At 40.1% G+C, this 23,280-nt stretch overlaps 1 protein-coding gene across 1 annotated transcript in view; it reads right to left on the bottom strand.

Annotated features, from left to right (window-relative positions):
- Positions 1 to 23,280, bottom strand: part of ATP13A4 (ATPase 13A4) — a 145,316-nt gene that overhangs the window by 86,540 nt on the left and 35,496 nt on the right. The window contains exon 2 of the mRNA XM_027108707.1: positions 12,925 to 13,098. Coding sequence (XP_026964508.1) covers positions 12,925 to 13,098 — 174 coding nt within the window. The remainder of the gene's footprint in view (positions 1 to 12,924; positions 13,099 to 23,280) is intronic.

Raw genomic sequence — 23,280 nt, 5'->3', positions numbered from 1 at the left:
ATGAATAACTCAGCATTATTTCACAGTGACTTATGATCCTATTTGACCAAGTGTTTAAAAACAAAAATTTGATATTTTTGACAAACTTCCCAAAATCAAATTCTAAATGAAGTCTTTTAACTTAGATCTAACTTTGAGATATGAGATGTTTCAGAAGGCCCCTGAAATATCTCAGAGATTTGTCCTCTCTCCTTATAAAAAGGGAGATGTTAAACTAATTACGCTTATTTGACATGTTAAATCACACGGGAGGCATTGTCAAAACAAGAAGTAATACTAAGCCTGCTTTATGTTGTGTCTGTATAGGTATATAAGTGTTATAGAAACTATGAAATTTCTGGAATTCTGATTGTCCTGGCATAATGTTATCAATCATAATCCTAGTTACTATCTTAAAATGGTGTATGTCACAGAGATAACTTAATTTCCTTGTCAATTGCACTGTAATCAGCACTTTAACCATGCATTTTTCTTTTTAACATCTTTATTGGAGTATAATTGCTTTACAATGGTGTGTTAGTTTCTGCTGTATAACAAAGTGAATCAGCTATATGTATACATACACCCTCATATCCCCTCCCTCTTGTGTCTCCCTCCCACCCTCCATATCCCACCCCTCTAGGTGGTCATAAATCACCGAGCTGATCTCCCTGTGCTATGTGTCTGCTTCCCACTAGCTATCTATTCTACATTTTAACTCTTTTGTCATCTATAGACAGTTATTGTTTTACTGTGATGCTTTTACAAATATGTTTCATCCTTACAGAGATTCAGAAAGGCCTCTGATACTTTGTCTAGAGTACAGTTTTCTGATAAACTCTCAGATCATACTACTGAATTGGGTAAGAATTTACAGAACTCTAATGAAGAAACAGATGGCTTCAAAAAAGTGCTAACAAAAGATCAAGAATTAATTCCACAGGACTGAATGAACTGTGCAGGATGATTATAATTTTTGTTTAAAACATTGCTGGTTCTTTTACGTTTTGCTTTTCCAGATTTAAGGAAAACTTTTCTCTCAAGCTATCTATGACTTGCAGCAATTTGATAAATGATAACTTTGTAAACAAAGATAGAACATTTCTCTTTTTCTCCCTACCTGATCCCTCCAGAATTTGGAAACTCTTAGTGAGTATTCTTATTTTCATGGCAATATAGTTACTTGCATAAGTTCAATAAGAATCTGTTCTCCTTATAACAGGACACAATTGGAAACATTGGTTATATTATGAAGGCACTGACTGAAATGTCATATTTGACAGAGGCATTATTGACTCAGATATGACAAGACAGCTTTAAAGTACTAAGATTGACTTTATGGAGCCAATAATGACTCTTGGAAATATTTACCTAGTACCATGCATACAGGGTTTCCAGAAGTCTTACCAGGTGAGTAAGGAAGTTCAGTCCCTGGCAAGTGCAGGAACCTCAAGATAGTTTGGGGACCTCAAGAAGAGAGGAATTTACCCAAATCTGTACGTATTGCAGTCAGAGTCTGATGGCAAGTCCTTATTTGACTTTCCTGGCTTGAGAGGCCTTTTAAAAGTTCAATCTGATATTCCTTTTAAAAAGTTCCAGAAAAGCAGATTGAAAAGAGCCTCTATGATCAGTTGTTATTCTTTTCTTTTAAATTTTTATTGCAGTATAGTTGATTACAATGTTGTGTAAGTTTCAGGTGTAGAGCAAAGTGAATCAGTTATATGTAAACATATATCCACTCTTTGGTAGATTCTTTTCCCATATAGGCCATTACAGAGTACAAACCCCCAAAAATTAAGAAAATGGTAATAAGAACATACATATCAATAATTACCTTAAATGTAAATGAATTAAATGCTCCAACCAAAAGACATACACTGGCTGAATGGATACAAAAACAGGAACTGTATATATTCTGTCTACAAGAGGCCCAGTTCAGACCTAGGGACAGATACAGACTGAAAGTGAGGGGATGGAAAAACATATTCCATGCAAATGGAAATCAAAAGAAGTCTGGAGTAGCAGTTCTCATATCAGACAAAATAGACTTTAAAATAAGGACTATTACAAGCGACAAAGAAGGACACTACATAATGATCAAGGGACCAATCCAAGAAGAAGCTATAACAATTGTAAATATTTATGCACCCAACATAGGAGCACCTCAATACATAAGGCAAATGCTAACAGCCAAAAAAGGGGAACTTGACAGTAACACAATAATAGTAGGGGACTTTAACACCCCACTTTCACCAATGGACAGATCATCCAAAATGAAAATAAATAAGGAAACACAAGCTTTAAATGACACTTTCAACAAGATGGACTTAATTGATATTTATAGGACATTCCATCCAAAAACAACAGAATACACATTCTTCTCAAATGCTCATGGAACATTGTCCAGGATAGATCGTATCTTGCGTCACAAATCAAGCCCTGGTAAATTTAAGGAAATTGAAATAGTATCAAGTATCTTTTCCAGCCACACAGGTATGAGCCTAGATATCAATTACAGGAAAAAATCTGTAAAAAATACAAACACATGGAGGCTAAACAATACACTACTAAATAACCAAGAGATCACTGAAGAAATCAAAGAGAAAATCAAACAATACCTAAAAATAAATGACAATGAAAACACGACCACCCAAAACCTATGGGATGCAGCAAAAGCAGTTCTAAGAGGGAAGTTTATAGCAATACAATCCTACCTCAAGAAATAAGAAACATCTCAATTAAACAACCTAACCTTACACCTAAAGCAATTAGAAAAAAAAATAAAAAAAAAAAAAAAAAACCAAAGTTGGCAGAAGGAGAGAAACAATAAAGATCAGATCTGAACTAAATGAAAAAGAAATGAAGGAAATGAGAGCAAAGATCAATAAAACTAAAAGCTGGTTCTTTGAGAAGATAAACAAAATTGATAAACCATTAGCCAGACTCATCAAGAAAAAAAGGAAGAAGACTCAAATCAACAGAATTAGAAATGAAAAAGGAGAAGTAACAACTGACACTGCAGAAATACAAAGGATCATGAGGGATTACTACAAGCAACTATACGCCAATAAAATGGACAATCTAGAAGAAATGGACAAATTCTTAGAAAAGCACAATGTTCTGAGACTAAACCAGGAAGAAATACAAAATATAAACAGCCTAATCACAAGCACTGAAATTGAAACTGTGATTTAAAATCTTCTAACAAACAAAAGCCCAGGACCAGATGGCTTCACAGGCGAATACTATCAAACATTTAGAGAAGAGCTAACACCTATCCTTCTCAAACTCTTCCAATATATAGCAGAGGTAGGAACACTCCCAAACTCATTCTATGAGCCCACCATCACCCTGATACCAAAACCAGACAAAGATGTCACAAAAAAAGAAAACTACAGACCAATATCAGATGGAAAAATCCTCAACAAAATACTAGCAAACAGAATCCAACAGCACATTAAAAGGATCATACACCATGATCAAGTGGGGTTTATCCCAGGAATGCAAGGATTCTTCAGTATATGCAAATCAATCAATGTGATAAACCCTATTAAAGAACTGAAGGATAAAAACCATATGATAATCTCACTAGATGCAGAAAAAGCATTTGACAAAATTCAACACCCATTAATGATAAAAACCCTCCAGAGAGTAGGCACAGAGGGGACCTACCTCAACATAATAAAGGCCATATATGACAAACCCACAGCCAACATCATTCTCAATGGTGAAAAACTGAAATCATTTCCTCTAAGATCAGGAACAAGACAAGGATGTCCACTCTCCCCACTATTATTCCACATAGTTTGGGAAGTTTTAGCCACAGAAATCAGAGAAGAAAAAGAAATAAAAGGAATCCAAATCGAAAAAGAAGTAAAGCTGTCACTGTTTGCCGATGACATGATACTATATATAGAGAATCCTAAAGATGCTACCAGAAAACTACTAGAGCTAATCAATGAATTTGGTAAAGTAGCAGGATACAAAATTAATGCACAGAAATCTCTGGCATTCCTATACACTAATGATAAAAAATCTGAAGGGGAAATTAAGGAAACACTCCCATTTACCATTGTAACAAAAAGAATAGAATACTTAGGAATAAACCTACCTAAGGAGACAAAAGACCTGTATGCAGAAAACTATAAGACACTGATGAAAGAAATTAAAGACTATACAAACAGATGAAGAGACATGCCATGTTCTTGGATTGGAAGGATCAACATCGTGAAAATGACTATACTACCCAAAGCAATCTACAGATTCAATGCAACCCCTATCAAACTACCAATGGCATTTTTCACAGAACTATAACAAAAAATTTCACAAATTGTATGGAAACACAAAAGACCCCGAATAGCCAAAGTTATCTTGAGAAAGAAAAATGGAGGTTGAGGAATCAGGCTCCCTGGCTTCAGACTATACTACAAGCTACAGTAATCAAGACAATATGGTACTGGTACAAAAATAGAAATAAAGATCAATGGAACAGGATAGAAAGCCCAGAGATAAACCCATGCACATTTGGTCACCTTATCTTTGATAAAGGAGACAAGAATATACAATGGAGAAAAGACAGCCTCTTCAATAAGTGGCACTGGGAAAATTGGACAGCTACATGTAAAAGAATGAAATTAGAACATTTCCTAATGCCATACACAAAAAATAAAGTCAAAATGAATTAAAGACTTAAATGTAAGGTCAGACACTATAAAACTCTTAGAGGAAAACATAGGCAGAACATTTCATGATACAAATCACAGCAAGATCCTTTTTGACCCACCTCCTAGAGAAATGGAAATAACACAAAAATAAACAAATGGGCCCTAATGAAACTTTAAAGCTTTTTCACAGCAAAGGAAACCATAAACAAGACAAAAAGACAACCCTCAGAATGGGAGAAAATATTTTCAAACGAAGCAACTGACAAAGGACTAATCTCCAAAATATACAAGCAGCTCATGCAGCTCAATAACAAATAACAAAATAACCCAATCCAAAATTGGCCAGAAGACGTAAATAGACATTTCTCTAAAGAAGATACACAGATTGTTAAAAAACACATGAAAGGATGCTACTAATCATTAGAGAAATGCAAATCAAAACTACAATGAGGTATCACCTCACACCAGTCAGAATGGCCATCATCAAAAAATCTACAAACAATAAATGCTAGAGAGGGTGTGGAGAAAAGGGAACCCTCTTGCACTGTTGGTGGGAATGTAAATTGATACAGCCACTATGGAGAACAGTATGGAGGTTCGTCAAAAAACTAAAAATAGAACTACCATACGACCCAGTAATCCCATTACTGGGCATATGCCCTGAAAAAACCATAATTCAAAAAGAGTCATGTACCAAAATGTTCATTGCAGCTCTATTTACAATAGCCAGGACATGGAAGCAACCTTAGTGTCCATCAACAGATGAATGGATAAAGAATATGTGGCACATATATACAATGGAATATTACTCAGCCATAAAAAGAAACGAAATTGAGTTATTTTTAGTGAGATGGATGGACCTAGGGTCTGTCATACATAGTGAAGTAAGTCAGAAAGAGAAAGACAAATACCGTATGCTAACACATATACATGGAATCTAAAACAAGAAAAAAAAGGTTCTGAAGAACCTAGGGGCAGGACAGGAATAAAGACGCAGAGGTAGAGAATGGACTTGAGGACACGGTGAGGGGGAAGGGTAAGCTGGGACAAAGTGAGAGAGTGGCATGTACATATATACACTACCAAATGTAAAATAGATAGCTAGTGGGAAGCAGCCGCATAGCACAGGGAGAAGAGCTCGGTGCTTTGTGACCACCTAGAGTGGTGGGATAGGGAGGGTGGGAGGGAGAAGCAAGAGGGAGCTGATATGGGGATATATGTATACATGTACCTGACTTGCTTTGTTATACAGCAGAAACTAACACAACATTGTAAAGCAATTATACTCCAATAAAGATGTTTAAAAAAAAAAGAAAAAAAATGCTGAACAATTCAGCATAAATTTTGTTTTCACTGCTTACAGCTGTAACACCACGAGCATTTCTTTTCACTTCTTTATGTCTCCAATGTAAAATGGCTAAGAAATAATCTCTACTAGTAAGGACCAAATGAGACAACATATATGCAAAAGCTTTGCAAGCTATAAATCACAATAGAAATAGCCCTGTTTTATAATAGATAACGGCCTCAGAACTATTTGTCTTTAAAAAAAAAAAAATCATCTGTGAGAAGCCAGCCCATAGAATCTCAGGGATTTCTGACTGAATGCCTAACAAAAAAATGGTTTAAAATAGGGGATGGGGGGGGACTTCTGTGTTGGTGCAGTGGATAAGAATCCGCCTGCCAATGCAGGGGACATGGGTTCAATCCCTGGTCTAGGAAGATCCCACATGTCGCGGAGCAACTAAGCCTGTGCACCACAACTACTGAGCCTTCACTCTAGAGCCCGCGAGCCACAACTACTGAGCTCATGTGCCACAACTACTGAAGCCAACGGGCCTAGAGCCCGTGCTCCCCAACAAAAGAAGCCACCGCAGTAAGAAGCCCGCAGAGCCCAACCAAGAGTAACCCCGGCTCACCACAACTACAGAAAGCCCATGCACAGCAACGAAGACGCAACACAGCCAAAAATAAATAAATACATAAATAAATAAACGTATTTTAAAAAAATGGGGGGATGGGGGAATAGGATTCAGAAGAAGGAATGAGTACCTAAAAGAATCATACCATCTTCTCTTACATTCTCATCTGTGACTTTTCACCTTAGGGTCTTTGTGATAAAGTGTTGGTAGAAACCATGAGACCATTTATTACAGATTTAATTCATTTATGTAATTGAATTAAATAATTATTGAACACCCACTGTGGACACGTGCTAAGTGTTGTGGGGAATGAAAAGCCACGACAACTGTCTCCAAAAAGCTTCTAGTGTAATAGGAGAAAAAGCTATAAAAAGGAATGTAGCATAGGGCTTCCCTGGTGGCGCAGTGGTTGAGAGTCCTCCTGCCGATGCAGGGGACATGGGTTCGTGCCCCGGTCCGGGAAGATCCCACATGCCACGGAGCGGCTGGGCCCGTGAGCCATGGCCGCTGAGCCTGCGCTTCCGGAGCCTGTGCTCCGCAACGGGAGAGGCCACAACAGTAAGAGGCCCGCGTACGGCAAAAAAAAAAAAAAAGGAATGTAGTATAGTGGGGGAAAGCGCTGGGCTTAGAGACTCAAAAGACAGGTTCAAGTTCTTTGTCCACACTACCCCCTTTACCTGGACCATTCCCCATACGCTCCTCCCCACCAGCCACCATCACCATTTTTTTTTTTATATTGGGGTCTAGTTGCTTTATAATGTTGCATTACTTTCTGCTGTACAATAAAGTGTATCAGCTATGTGTATACATATATCCCCTCCCTCTTGGACCTCCCTCCCACCCCACTCCCCCCCATTCCACCCACCTAGGTCACCACAGAGCACCAAGCTGAGCTCCCTGGGCTATACAGCAGGTTCCCACTAGCTATCTCTTTTACACATGGCAGTGCACATACGTCAATCCCAATTTCCCAATTCATCCCACACCCCCTCCCTGACCACACCCCCCAACTCCCCCCACCTCCCCGCTGTGTCCACACATCTGTTCTCTAATCATCCTCTGATGGCTCAGGAAAGCCTTTCCTGGTTTTCTTGACTTGATCAAATCCCTTGTCTATAATCTTACAATAACCACGAAGCTTTCCTAAGTACCACTTATAACAGTTGGATTTTTGCATTTATTTGTGTAGTTGATTTGACGAACTCCGTGGAGTCAAGAACCCTGATTTTACTGTTATACTCCCTGCCCCCTGCGCTGTCCATGAGATAGCACTGTGGCTGGCATACAACCTGTGCTCATCAAATTTATGAAGGAAGGAGGAAGGGAGAGGGAAATCCTGGCTGACATTTACTAGGTTGCAAAGTTATTGTCCTCTCTGTATCCTCATCAGTAAAATAAAAATGATAATGCCATTTCCTATGGTTGTTATGAGAATTAAATAATATAATCAATGAGATGCTGTTTTATAAAATGTAGAGCAAATAGCATTTTAATAGAAGGCAGACTGCAGAAAGCACTACAGCGGTCAGAGCTAACAAATACAGAGCTAGGAGAGAAGGAAGGACAGGCAATTAATTCCCTCTGGTATTGGGACAGAGAATGGATCAACTAAGATTTAATAGAAAAGGTGGTATATGGCTGAAGAATGAGTAGGTTTCAATAAGTAGAGATAGAACACCTACTGTCTATATTTACTGTGTAGAGAATGTGTGTATGAGTGTGTACAAGTGTCTATCAGTTGAGTCCTCTCCAGAATGTCCCTCTGCAAGGATTTCCGTCTGTTTTGTTCATAGCTGTATTCCCAGTGCCTATAACAACGTCTGGTACTTGACTGGTACTCAATAAATACTTGTTGAATGAATAAGTGAATGAATGAATGGGGGAGATAGGGAATATCAGAAGAAATTTTATGACTAAAAGCATAGACAAAACAAACTGTCTGATTCCCTTAGAAAGTGGTGCCAATGTGTGGAGCCTGGGCTTGGAGAGACCAGGCTGCAGAAGAGGAGGGAGGGGAGGAAGTAAGGGATCCAGGAAACATGAACACAAATGCTGGTATCTGATGAGCATCCTGGTGGGCTGGTGGACCCAAGATGCCATTTGCATGGCTGATTTTGGGGATTTCTAAGTTTTTAAACTAAAGCCCCTACCACCGACATCTTTCGGTGAAACTGAAGGGGAAATGTTCCCCAATAAAACATTGAAGTGAAACGCCCAGAGTCAGGCCTAATAGCCAATCATCACAAAGTTCTTCTCTGAACATTGTGAGTCTTTGGCAACATGTGACATACAGTGACAGTGAAGGAAAAATGTATATGTAATTATAACAAAGATAAAAACTATGAAAATCATCAGGAGCATCTGAATTCAAAACACCAATGAATATAAATCACGTTATTTGCATAGAAATGTGGCATCGCCACAGATATTGGTTAAAATTCAGAAGTAGATGAATAATGAATAAAATGCCACTTTTAAATTATAAAATAGAAATGTAATTACTCTTATCTTTTGGAAAAATCTCACTCTTAGAGGTGCTTAATAAGAGGAGGGGAACAGAAAATAAACTAGGTGCTGAAGATTTTCAGTCAGTACACATCACGTTACTATTTTTTTAATGTTAAAAAATGACTACCTAATCAGTATCTGGGATAATGATCTGTAATCTTACCAGTGTAAGACTGATGATAAATACCAAGTACTGATTTTTTAATAACATGAAAAACAGATATGCAACATATTTTCAGGTAAGAGTCATCCAGTCTTTCTTACTGGGAAATCTTTACTGAACAGCTATTATAATATAATTCAAATAATATCTTTCTTAAGGTATCATTTTAATGCAAATAACCTTACAGCAGACTTTTAATCTATTGACTCTCAAAGGTTATTTTTATCTAAGACTCACATAGTAAAAGTGTTTGAAATAATCGGGTTCTTATCTAATTACATAAAGACTAATTTAGCACCTCATTTATTTGGAGAGTCTCTGGCATAGCAAATCCATTTAAAATGAGGCACAAGAGCAGGTAATTAAAAATTAAGGTTGAAATCAAGATGAAAAAGACAAGATTGAAGCTGGTTTCAATAGCTCTGATTAGTTGCAGAGGGCAGTGTAATGGGAGAAAGGCTTAATACACTTTCAAAGAGTCAAAGAAAGGGGCAGGGTGATGGAATGCAGCTCCCTGAGGCACCGATGCCTTTTTGAATCTTTCTGCTGTATGTCCAGTTCAAAGCTGATCACATGCAACTAGGAGAGGTGACCTGCTTGAGCACATATGAGTGTTGGGGATTTCTAGTTATAGGGCATCTTCCCCATGTCTCCTGTCCTGGAAGGAAGTGCCAGGCCTCCTGGATAATAAGGGAAGGACACAGCGTCCAGATGAGCAGGGCCATTATACATGGGTGCATCAAGGCTATAGCAAGCGCTTTCGTACAGCAAGCTTGTGAAGTTGCTATATCAAAAACACATACACGATCAAAATTGTCTTTGATGATGCACTTTACAGTTTGTAAATGGTTTTTACATATGTAATCTCACTTCATCCTCACACCAACCCAAGAAAGAACAAGTGCTTTTACTAGGCCCATTTTACAGATAGAGAAACTGAGGTCCTGAAACATTAAGTAACAAACCTAAGGTGTCGTGTACCTAAGGTGCTGGGACTAGAAGTCAAAACTTTTGACTCCGAATCCCATAATGGACCAGCTCCATGTTGGTTGATACTTTTTTTATTTCTTTCACTCTTACCAGATCTTCTTTTCTTTCTTTGTAAATTTTAGGTTCTATTATTGAAGTATAGTCCATTTACAATATTATATTAGCTTCAGATGTACAGCATAGTGATTCAGTATTTTTACAGATTATACTCCATTAAAAGTCATCACAAGATAATGGCTATAATTCCCTGTGCTGTATAATACATTCTTGTTGTATATGATAGTAGTTTATGTCATACATAGTAGCTTGTATCTTACTAGATCTTTCTCTTTTCTCCCTCTTTATTTTTCTTTTACCTATTTCCCTCTCCTTTTCTTTCATTTTGCTCCCTTCCTTGCCATTTCCTTGTTCATTTCCTCTTGCTCCTCTCTGTGCCTTGACTCTGCCAGCAACCTCGGAGCTTATAGCTCAGCCAACCACATGCTCTCAGATCTGAAGAGTCTGGTGATACACTCTGAAAGACAGAAAGCTTTTCTGTTTCTGAGGTTGTTTCTGCTGCAACAAAAGCATTGCCCCCTGAGAACTAGCTGGGCGAAATGAAAGCACCTGCAGGGTAGAGTGAAGTACTTTTCCAAATCCTCCTTTCATGACAAAAAATAAGAATCTCATAGGTCCTTAAGTTCACATGGAACGGGTTGAACTATGAAAGTATCCCAAAGATGTGGTCTTCCATAAGTCCTTACATCCCTACCCTGAGCCCCAGAAAATAAACCTCTCTCTACCCCTTCTCCAGCAAGACACTAGGGCTGTATACAGCAGGACCACTTACAACACTTTGCTAAATCTGGATCCGTCCCCTTGAGACCATATAAATATATATTGGCTGAGCCATAAAGCAAATGTCCAGGCCCCTGTTCCTCTCCCAAGGACCAAGTAAGCTCGCCAGTGGGAGTGGTGACTATCTGCAGCAGTTTTGCTCAAAGTATGGTCCCTTACCAGAAGCATTAGCATCATCTGAGACCTTGTTAAAAATGCAAACTCTGGAGCCCCAATCCAAATCTAAAGAATTAGAAGCCCTGGGAGGGGGGCCAGCAATCTGTTCATAAGCCCTCCAGGTGATTCTAATGCTGGTTGGTGTTTGGGATCTACGTGCAGTTGTGTGGGGACAACCCTGAACTACGAACTGGGATATATGGTACTTCTTCCTGGTGAGGCCCCTAACTCATCAAGGAGTGTGGCTAAAATATGCACCCCATTTCCTCCCCCAATCAAATGACGAGATCTTCCTTGGTGAGCGCCAGGCACTCTTCTCTCATGCATATTCTGTGAGCCTTCATGAAGTATGGTTTGAGGCAGCAGTGGAGCAGGGCTCCCAGCCCAACATCATCAATATGAGATGCTCTGACTCCACTATCATCTTGCCTTCTTAATGTCTTGAAGGCTATTCTCCAAGAATCTTGAGTTAAATTATAGTTGAACTTGGGTGGAGCTGCCTCAGCTCTCATCTGTAATATGGTCCACGTGTCAGCTAAGCCGGGACATAGAACGGGTGGCTCTTGAAGTGACCAGGAGCCAGAAATAAGGGATGGGGCTGAGCCCAGGGAGGGCAGGTCAACAAAGACAAACTTCATCCAACTGCCAGTTTCATTGAGGTCTAGCTCCAACTCAGAGTGAAATGTGTAAAAAAAAACTGGGGGCCAGTTATAAGACTTGCTGCTATCCTCTTCTCTCACTGAAATGAATAGAATGTTTATCTAGAGAGGTCGCTACATAAAAAAAGAAGCTAACAGCCCAGCAGAGTTTGATTTATCAAGAATTTGGTTGTCATTCTGGGTCAATTGGGCTGACGCATTGTTAGACACACTCAGTAAAAGTCAGCCCGAAAAGGGTCCTCTGTGAGACTGCACTTTGACTTCTATCAAGAGGAATGTCCACTTTAGCCTGTCAGCCACCACATATGCATGGAATCCCTACCATGTGCCGGAACTAGGGATGCAGTTAACAAGTTAGAGATAGTCCCTTCTTTTGTGGAGCTAACAGTCCAGCAGAAACAAGGCACTTCGCCTAAGTGTAATGAGTGCTAGAAGGAAGTGTTATCAGAGCCAATACAGGGGAACTCCCCTAACACCAGGACCTTGTATTAGCAGAAAGTGGCAATCTACTCAGGGACAAGATGGCCACACTTTTAAACCCTAGCATATCTACAGGATGCAACAGACTCCTATCAATAACCATGGCTCTCTCAGAGGAGCAGGGGAAGACAGGATCCTCCTCAGAGGGGTACTTCCCACCTCCTCCCCACCTTCCCTTCCCCCAGGGATACCCCAGTGGAGGGGGGCTGGGATAGGCATTGATATGTCAGGATGGGGGTGGGGAGAAGGATGAGTATGAACGTTATAACCTATAGCCTGACATAACTACTTCACACTATTATTTTTAGCTGTTAACACGGTTATTCCCTATTCCGACATTCACTAAAATCACAATTTAAAAGGAATACCCTATGAATTAGGTCTTCTTAATGAAATCCAATCATACACAAATTATTGAATTCTTGGTAAGTCAATGTAAGGCTGTGATGGAGTCTGAGGCTGGATATCCAGCTGCCGCCTGCCTTGTGTTCATCTCCCCACAACCATCCCATAACAAGGTGTCCAGGAAAAAGGGCCACCAGGTACAGAACCAGGTACACACTTACTGTTGTCCTCAGCAACACGACGTCTGCTTCTTGCAAGGAACACGGGATGCAATTTGCCCACACGTGCCAAGCGGGTCTCCAGTAAAACACCAAGGGGAGGATCCCAAAGGAGAAGATAGATCCAGCAAGGCAGAGGGTTTTCCGGCAGCTCTGAGTCCGGTAGCCAAATATCTCCTGGGACAGAACCAAAATGACCCCAAACATTGATTAAGCACAACAAACGACAAATGAACAAATTGGAATTTTGGTGATGAAACTGGTGGGAGGGGCAGAGAGTGAAGAAGCTAAGGTAAGGGGAGGACAGAGTGAGGGGTTGAGGAAGTGAAGAAGGATCCCTGACAAAGATCCTTCCTTAAACATGATCCCAGCCCTCCAAGAAGTTGTAATCTAACTGGAAATTCAGTTTCTACAATTTCAGCACGTGGCTACCCCATGCCAAACACTATACTACATGATATGCCATATGGTGTCAGTCTCTCAAGCATCTCCTGAATAGGGTAATATGACCCTCAGTCCATAAATGATGAGGCTTAGCTCAGAAAGGCTGAATGTAATGACTTGTCCAAGGCCACACAGCTGGCAAGTTCTGCTGCCCTGATTCAAACCCAGATCTGTCAGCCTTCAGGTCTTGAACTCAACCCACAGACGTGATCAAGAGTGACAGAAGGACTGGGTGATGGCAGCAATGAATGATTCCCTTGGCTGGAACCAGGGAACCACCATGGGCAAGAGGGGCTAGAAAAGGCCTTGAGTTTGGAGTCAGGATTTGGTGAAAGTGTTTGACCAAAAGAGGATGAACAACTAAATCCCAGCTTGCCTTTAAGGGTTTGCGGTACAGGGAGCTATGCCTTCCTACCCTCCTCTCTTGTTTAATAACAAAAAGAATTTTACATCAAGGGGAAAACACCGCAGAGACAATTTAGTTTATTTCAACTATTGAGAAGCTGCTATGTGCCATGAGGGTACAAATAACAAAAAGATAAGAGACCGACCTCTAATAAATGTATAATCTGGACAAAATTCTTCCTTCCAAGGAAAGCCTGGGACAGAATGGAAAACCACAACTGAAGCTTATGGCCTAGGTCCCACAGTTATATCCCACAAAGTCATAGGTGTACTTTATACCGGTTATGATGGCTACAGTTGAGAGGAAGGAGAGGGTCCGAGTTAAAAGCACATTCTCTGGACCAAAACACTTCGAGTTCAAAGCCTAGTGTGCCCCTTACTGGCTGTGACCTTGAACAAGTTAGTTAACCTCTTTATTCCTTAGTTTGTCATCTATAAAATGGGGGTGCTGATAGTACCCCCGTCCCAGGGCTGCTGTGTGTTACTATGTATAAGTGCTATGTAAACATTTACTGCTGCTGCTACGATTTTACTATTTCCCCTAACATAGACCTGCAATTCGACCCCGGGGTTTACTGGCATTTAGAGCTAAGAATTCTTAGTGTCAATAGTTCTGCTTCTATTAGAATTGCCTGTTAGGATAATAAGGGAGCTGGAACATGCATCTTTAAATCCACCAACTTCTCTGTCTCACTTGGTAAAGATATATTATCAGAAAAGTTTCTGTGATCCTTGACGGAAAGCTGCTTTCATGTGTAGTTACTAGGTCCCTTTCTCTTATTAGCAGTGCACGCAGGTGCCAAATGGCTTCCTTAGGTAGTGTCCACATCTGGCATGCCTTTGATAAAATGCTTACCTCGCCTCAGAAATACAAGCTCTTGACTCATTTTGCAAAGTAGAATGTCTATCCTGACATAAATATTCTTCTGTCCCACACTCAAGCTGTTGGTCCCCAGATGCCAAGCCTGAGATGCTCTGTCCCCTCACCACGCTAGAAACAATGCTTTGTGGGTTTCATACCAAGCAGGGTCCCAATTCTAAATTCCAGACACCTGTCTGAGTCCATCCCACTGTCTTTTCCCACATGCTTTTATTATATTCCTACACTTTGGAACAGATCAACTTCTACCCGCCCTCCCCATCTGGCTATTTTTTCATCTTTTTAAAATACTATATTTAAAAGGTTGCTTATCTTGCCATTCAATCTAGCTCCTCATATAATATAACTAAGTTATGCCAGTTCTATAAGCACAAACCTCCTTGTCAATGTGCATTCCTTTACAGGCTATGCAATGAGAGCTCTGTGTAGTTTCCAAAGTGTCTTCATGTTCATTATCAAAGTAAAGCAGGAATGATGACCTTCCATTTCCAGCTAAGAAAACTGGAATTTAAAGTAATTATAGGACTTCCCTGGTGGCGCAGTGGTTAAGAATCCTCCTGCTGGGGGGCTTCCGGGAAGATGGCGGAAGAGTAAGACGCGGAGATCACCTTCCTCCCCACAGATACACCAGAAATACATCTACACATGGAACAACTCCTACAGAACACCTACTGAACGCTGGCAAAAGACCTCAGACCTCCCAAAAGACAAGAAACCCAACCCCCACACGTACCTGGGTAGGGCAAAAGAAAAAAGAATAAACAGAGACAAAAGGATAGGGACTGGACCTGCACCAGTGGGAAGGAGCTGTGAAGGAGGAAAGGTTTCCACACACTAGGAAGCCCCTTCGCGGGCGGAGGCTGCGGGTGGCGGAGGGGCAAAGCTTCGGGGCCGCGGAGGAAAGCACTGCAACAGGGGTGCGGAGGGAAAAGCGGAGAGATTCCCGCACAGAGGTTCAGGGCCGAGTGGCACTCACCAGGCCGAGAGCCTTGTCTGCTCACCCGCCGCGGCGGGCGGGGCTGGGAGTTGAGGCTCGGAGCACACAAGGAGAGGACTGGGGCTGGCGGCGTGAACACAGCCTGAAGGGGTTAGTGCACCACGGCTAGCCTGGCGGTGAATCCTGGGAAAAGTCTGGACCTGCCGAAGAGGCAAGAGACTTTTTCTTCCCTCTTTGTTTCCTGGTGCGCGAGGAGAGGGGATTAAGAGCGCTGCTTAAAGGAGCTCCAGAGACGGGCGCGAGCCGCGGCTAAAAGCGCGGACCCCAGAGCCGGGCATGAGAAGCTGGGGCTGCTTCTGCCGCCACCAAGAAGCCTGTGTGCGAGCACAGGTCACTATCCACACCCCCCTTCCGGGGAGCCTGTCCAGCCCGCCACTGCCACGGTCCCAGGATCCAGGGACAATTCCCCCGGGAGAACGCACGGCGCGCCTCAGGCTGGTGCAACGTCATGCCGGCCTCCGCAGCCGCAGGCCCGCCGCGCACTCCGTGCCCCTCCCTTCCCTCGGCCTGAGTGAGCCAGAGCCCCCGAATCAGCGGCTCCTTTAACCCCGTCCTGTCTGAGCGAAGGACAGACGGCCTCCAGTGACCTACATGCAGAGGCGGGGCCAAATCCAAAGCTGAGCCCCTGGGAGCTGTGAGAACAAAGAAGAGAAAGGGAAATCTCTCCCAGCAGCCTCAGAAGCAGCGGATTAAAGCTCCACAATCAACCTGATGTACCCTGCATCTGTGGAATACCTGAATAGACAACGAACCATCCCAAACTGAGGAGGTGGACTTTGACAGCAAGATTTATGATTTTTTCCCCTTTTCCTCTTTTTGTGAGTGTGTATGTATATGCTTCTGTGTGAGATTTTTGTCTGTATAGCTTTGCTTCCACCATTTGTCCTAGGGCTCTATCCTTCCTTTTTTTTTTTAAATTTTTTTCTTAATAATTAATTTTATTTTAATAACTTTATTTATTTTACTTTATCTTCTTTCTTTCTTTCCTTCCTTCCCTCATTTAGACAACGAATCAGCCCAAATTGAGGAGGTGGACTTTGAGAGCAAGATTTATGATTTTTCCCCTTTTCCTCTTTTTGTGAGTTTGTATGTGTCTGCTTCTGTGTGAGATTTTCTCTGTATAGCTTTGCTTCCACCATTTGTCCTAGAGTTCTATCTGTCCTTTTTCTTCTTGTTGTTTTTTTAATTTTTTTTCTTAATAATTATTTTTTTATTTTAATAACTTTATTATATTTTATCTTACTTTATTTTATTTTACTTTATCTTCTATCTTTCTTCCTTTTATTCCTTCCTTCTCTCCTTCCTTCCTCCCTCCCTCCCTCCCTTCCTTCCCTCCTTTCTTTCTTTCTTTCTTTCTTTCTACTTCTACTTATTCTCCCTTTTATTCTGAGCAGTGTGAATGAAAGGCTCTTGGTGCTGCAGCCAGGAGTCAGTGCTGTGCCTCTGAGGTGGAACAGCCAACTTCAGAACACTGGTCCACAAGAGACCTCCCAGCTCCACATAATATCAAACGGCAAAAATCTCCCAGAGATCTCCACCTCAACACCAGCACCCAGCTTCACTCAACGACCAGCATGCTACAAGGCTGGACACCCTATGCCAAACAACTAACAAGACAGGAACACAAGCCCACCCATTAGCAGAGAGGCTCCTAAAATCATAATAAGTCCAGAGACATCCCAAAACACACCTCCAGACGCAGACCTGCCCACCAAAAAGACAAGATCCAGCTTGATCCACCAGAACACAGGCACTAGTCCCCTCCTCTACGAAGCCTACACAACCCACTGAACCAACCTTAGCCACTGGGAACAGACACCAAAAACAATGGGAACTATGAACCTGCAGCCTGCAAAAAGGAGACCCCAAACACAGTAAGGTAAGCAAAATGAGAAGACAGAAGAACACACAGCAGATGAAGGAGCAAGATAAAAACCCACCAGACCTAACAAATGAAGAGGAAATAGGCAGTCTACCTGAAAAAGAATTCAGAATAATGATAGTAAAGATGATCCAAAATCTTGGAAATAGAATGGACAAAATGCAAGAAACATTTAACAAGGACCTAGAAGAACAAAAGATGAAACAAACAACGATGAACAACACAATAAATGAAATTAAAAATACTCTAGATGGGATCAATAGCAGAATAACTGAGGCAGAAGAACGGATAAGTGACCTGGAAGATACAATAGTGGAAACAACTACTGCAGAGCAGAATAAAGGAAAAAGAATGAAAAGAACTGAGGACAGTCTCAGAGATCTCTGGGACAACATTATATGCACTAACATTCGAATTATAGGGGTTCCAGAAGAAGAAGAGATAAAGAAAGGGACTGAGAAAATATTTGAAGAGATTATAGTTGGAAACTTCCCTAATATGGGAAAGGAAGTAGTTAATCAAGTCCAGGAAGCACAGTGAGTCCCATACAGGATAAATCCAAGGATAAATATACCAAGACACATATGAATCAAACTGTCAAAAATTAAATACAAAGAAAACATATTAAAAGCAGCAAGGGAAAAACAACAAATAACACACAAGGGACTCCCCATAAGGTTAACAGCTGATATTTCAGCAGAAACTGCAAGCCACAAGGGACTGGCAGGACGTATTTGAAGTGATAAAGGAGAAAACCCTGCAACCAAGATTACTCTACCCAGCAAGGATCTCATTCAGATTTGATGGAGAAATTAAAACCTTTACAGACAAGCAAAAGCTGAGAGAGTTCAGCACCACCAAACCAGCTTTACAACAACTGCTAAAGGAACTTCTCTAGGCAAGAAACACAAGAGAAGGAAAAGACCTACAATAACGAACCCAAAACAATTAGGAAAATGGGAATAGGAACATACATATCGATAATTACCTTAAATGTAAATGGACTAAATGCTCCCACCAAAAGACACAGATTGGCTGAATGGATACAAAAACAAGACCCATATATTTGCTGTCTACAAGAGACCCACTTCAGACCTAGAGACACATACAGACTGAAAGTTAGAGGATGGAAAAAGATATTTCATGCAAATGGAAATCAAAAGAAAGCTGGAGTAACAATTCTCATATCAGACAAAATAGACTTTAAAATAAAGACTATTAGAAGAGACAAAGAAGGACACTACATAATGATCAAGGGATCGATCCAAGAAGAAGATATAACAATTGTAAATATTAATGCACCCAACATAGGAGCACCTCAATACATGAGGCAAATACTAACAGCCATAAAAGGGGAAATCGACAGTAACACATTCATAGTAGGGAACTTTAACACCCCACTTTCAGCAATGGACAGATCACCCAAAATGAAAATAAATAAGGAAACACAAGCTTGAAATGATACATTAAACAAGATGGACTTAATTGATATTTATAGGACATTCCATCCAAAAACAACAGAATACACATTCTTCTCAAGTGCTCATGGAACATTCTCCAGGATAGATCATATCTTGGGTCACAAGTCAAGCCTTGGTAAATTTAAGAAAACTGAAACTGTTTCAAGTATCTTTTCTGATCACAATGCTATGAGACTAGAAATCAATTACAGGAAAAGATCTGTAAAAAATACAAACACATGGAGGCTAAACAATACACTACTTAATAACGAATACACTACTTCATAACGAAGTGATCACTGAAGAAATCGAAGACAAAATAAAAAAATACCTAGAAACAAATGACAATGGAGACACGATGACCCAAAATCTATGGAATGCAGAAAAAGCAGTTCTAAGGGGGAAGTTTATAGCAATACAATACTACCTTAAGAAACAGGAAACATCTCGAATAAACAACCTAACCTTGCACCTCAAGCAATTAGAGAAAGAAGAACAAACAAACCCCAAAGTTAGCAGAAGGAAAGAAATCATAAAAATCAGATCAGAAATAAATGAAAAAGAAATGAAGCAAACGATAGCAGAGATCAATAAAACTAAAAGCTGGTTCTTTGAGAAGATAAACAAAATTGATAAACCATTAGCCAGACTCATCAAGAAAAAAAGGGACAAGACTCTAATCAACAGAATTAGAAATGAAAAAGAAGTAACAACTGACACTGCAGAAATACAAAAGATCATGAGAGATTACTACAAGCAACTCTATGCCAATAAAATGGACAACCCAGAAGAAATGGACAAATTCTTAGAAATGCACAACCTGCCAACTGAATCAGGAAGAAATAGAAAATATGAACAGACCAATCACAAGCACTGAAATTGAAACCGTGATTAAAAATCTTCCAACAAACAAAAGCCGAGGACCAGATGGCTTCACAGGCTAATTCTATCAAACATTTAGAGAAGAGCTAACACCTATCCTTCTCAAACTCTTCCAAAATATAGCAGAGGGAGGAACATTCCCAAACTCATTCTACGAGGCCAGGATCACCTTGATACCAAAACCAGACAAGGATGTCACAAAGAAAGAAAACTACAGGCCAATATCACTGATGAACATAGATGCAAAAATCCGCAACAAAATACTAGCAAACAGAATCCAACAGCACATTAAAAGGATCATACACCATGATCAAGTGGGGTTTATCCCAGGAATGCAAGGATCCTTCAGTATACTCAAAACAATCAATGTGATAAACCATATTAACAAATTGAAGGAGAAAAACCATATGATCATCTCAATAGATACAGAGAAAGTTTTCGACAAAATTCAACACCCATTTATGATAAAAACCCTGCAGAAAGTAGGCATAGGGGGAACTTTCCTCAACATAATAAAGGCCATATATGACAAACCCACAGCAAGCATCATCCTCAATGGTGAAAAACTGAAAACATTTCCACTAAGATCAGGAACAAGACAAGGTTGCCCACTCTCACCACTCTTATTCAACATAGTTTTGGAAGTTTTAGCCACAGCAATCAGAGAAGAAAAGGAAATAAAAGGAATTCAAATCGGAAAAGAAGAAGTAAAGCTGTCACTGTCTGCAGATGACATGATACTATACATAGAGAATCCTAAAGATGCTACCAGAAAACTACTAGAGCTAATCAATGAATTTGGTAAAGTAGCAGGGTACAAAATTAATGCAGAGAAATCTCTGGCATTCCTATACACTAATGATGAAAAATCTGAAGTGAAATCAAGAAAACACTCCCATTTACCATTGCAACAAAAAGAATAAAATATCTAGGAATAAACCTACCTAAGGAGACAAAAGACCTGTATGTAGAAAATTATAAGACACTGATGAAAGAAATTAAAGATGATAAAAATAGATGGAGAGATATACCATGTTCTTGGATTGGAAGAATCAACATTGTGAAAATGAGTCTTACTCCCCAAAGCAATCTACAGATTCAATGCAATCCCTATCCAACTACCAATGACATTCTTCATAGAACTAGAACAAAAAAATTCACAATTTGTATGGAAACACAAAAGACCCCGAATAGCCAAAGCAATCTTGAGAACGAGAAACGGAGCTGTAGGAATCAGGATCCCTGACTTCAAACTATACTACAAAGCTACAGTAATCAAGGCAGTATTGTACTGGCACAAAAACAGAAAAATAGATCAATGGAACAGGATAGAAAGCCCAGAGATAAACCCAAGCACATATGGTCACCTTATCTTTGATAAAGGAGGCAGGAAGTACAGTGGAGAAAGGACAGCCTCTTCAATAAGTGGTGCTGGGAAAACTGGACAGGTACATGTAAAAGTATGAGATTAGATCACTCCCTAACACCATACACAAAAATAAGCTCAAAATGGATTAAAGACCTAAGTGTAAGACCAGAAACTATCAATCTCTTAGAGGAAAACATAGGCAGAACACTCTATGACATAAATCACAGCAAGATCCTTTTTGACCCACCTCCTAGAGAAATGGAAATAAAAACAAAAATAAACAAATGGGACCTAATGAAACTTCAAAGCTTTTGCACAGCAAAGGAAACCATAAACAAGACCAAAAGACAACCCTCAGAATGGCAGAAAATATTTGCAAATGAAGCAACTGACAAAGGATTAATCTCCAAAATGTATAAGCAGCTCATGCAGCTCAGTAACAAAACAACAAATAACCCAATCCAAAAATGGGCAGAAGACCTAAACAGACATTTCTCCAAAGAAGGTATACAGACTGCCAACAGACACATGAAAGAATGCTCAACTTCATTAATCATTAGAGAAATGCAAATCAAAACTACAATGAGATATCATCTCACACCAGTCAGAATGGCCATCATCAAAAAATCTAGAAACAATAAATGCTGGAGAGGGTGGGGAGAAAAGGGAACCCTCTTGCACTGTTGGTGGGAATGTAAATTGATAGAGCCACTGTGGAGTATGGTATGGAGGTTCCTTAAAAAACTACAAATAGAACTACCATATGACCCAGCAATCCCACTACTGGGCATATACCCTGAGAAAACCATAATTCAAAAAGAGTCATGTACCAAAATGTTCATTGCAGCTCTATTTACAATCGCCCAGAGGTGGAAACAACCTAAGTGTCCAACATCAGATGACTGGATAAAGAAGATGTGGCACATATATACAATGGAATATTACTCAGCCATAAAAAGAAACAAAATTGAGCTATTTTTAATCAGGTGGATAGACCTAGAGTCTGTCATACACAGTGAAGTAAGTCAGAAAGAGAAAAGACAAATACCGTATGCTAACACATAGATATGGAATTTAAGGAAAAAAAATGTCATGAAGAACCTAGGGTTAAGACAGGAATAATGACACAGACCTACTAGAGAATGGACTTTAGGATATGGGGAAGGGGAAGGGTAAGCTGTGACAAAGCGAGATAGAGGCATGGACATATATACACTACCAAACGTAAGGTAGATAGCTAGTGGGAAGCAGCCACATAGCACAGGGAGATCAGCTCGGTGCTTTGTGACCGCCTGGAGGGGTGGGATAGGGAGGGTGGGAGTGAGGGAGACGCAAGAGGGAAGAGATATGGGAACATATGTATAACTGATTCACTTTATTATAAAGCAGAAACTAACAAAAAAATAAAAATAAAATAAAATAAAAAAGAAATCAAAGCAATTTTCACACTGAGGACATATACTCAATCCTAAGCACATTGAGAGTCTGTTCTGATGAATATGTAAGTCGAGTGCTGGGAACAAGAGACAAACTGTAGGACCAGCCCAAGATGGGAGTTCTAGTAAGACATAGCTACACAGAAGGAGTTATCCCAAAGGCCTATACCCACGGTGTAGCAGTAGACCAGAAATAAATTAAGGCCCTTAGAAAAAGACAAGAAATATTTCCATTTTCAGCCTTGGCTCTGGGTGAAATGAAAATTTTCTTTGTGAATTCTTAATCATGAGCCAGCCATATTTTCAGGATAATCCCAAAGACCTTAAATCAAGATATATGTTAAATTTGTCCTGAATTATTGGTAGCTCTGGGCTTTTGGCAGAAGCAAATCCTCTAGATGAACATACCTTCAAGAACACCTCATAGCAGCAATTTAGATAGAGTTCCACTAAACAGTAGCTCAATGGAAAAATCTCAAAACTCACAAGAAAAGAAGGTATAAAAAGAGAGCCACACAAAAAACAAGACTCCAGAAATGGAAAATATCAGGCTTATAATATAAAAATAAGTATTTCAATATTTAAATGAGTAAGAGAAATATTA

Source organism: Aethalodelphis obliquidens, unplaced genomic scaffold (genome assembly GCF_003676395.1).
Source record: "Aethalodelphis obliquidens isolate GAN/ISIS:26980383/991018 unplaced genomic scaffold, ASM367639v1 scaffold1, whole genome shotgun sequence".
Classification (NCBI taxonomy): Eukaryota; Metazoa; Chordata; class Mammalia; order Artiodactyla; family Delphinidae; genus Aethalodelphis; species Aethalodelphis obliquidens.
This window is presented reverse-complemented; position numbering and strand designations above follow the sequence as displayed.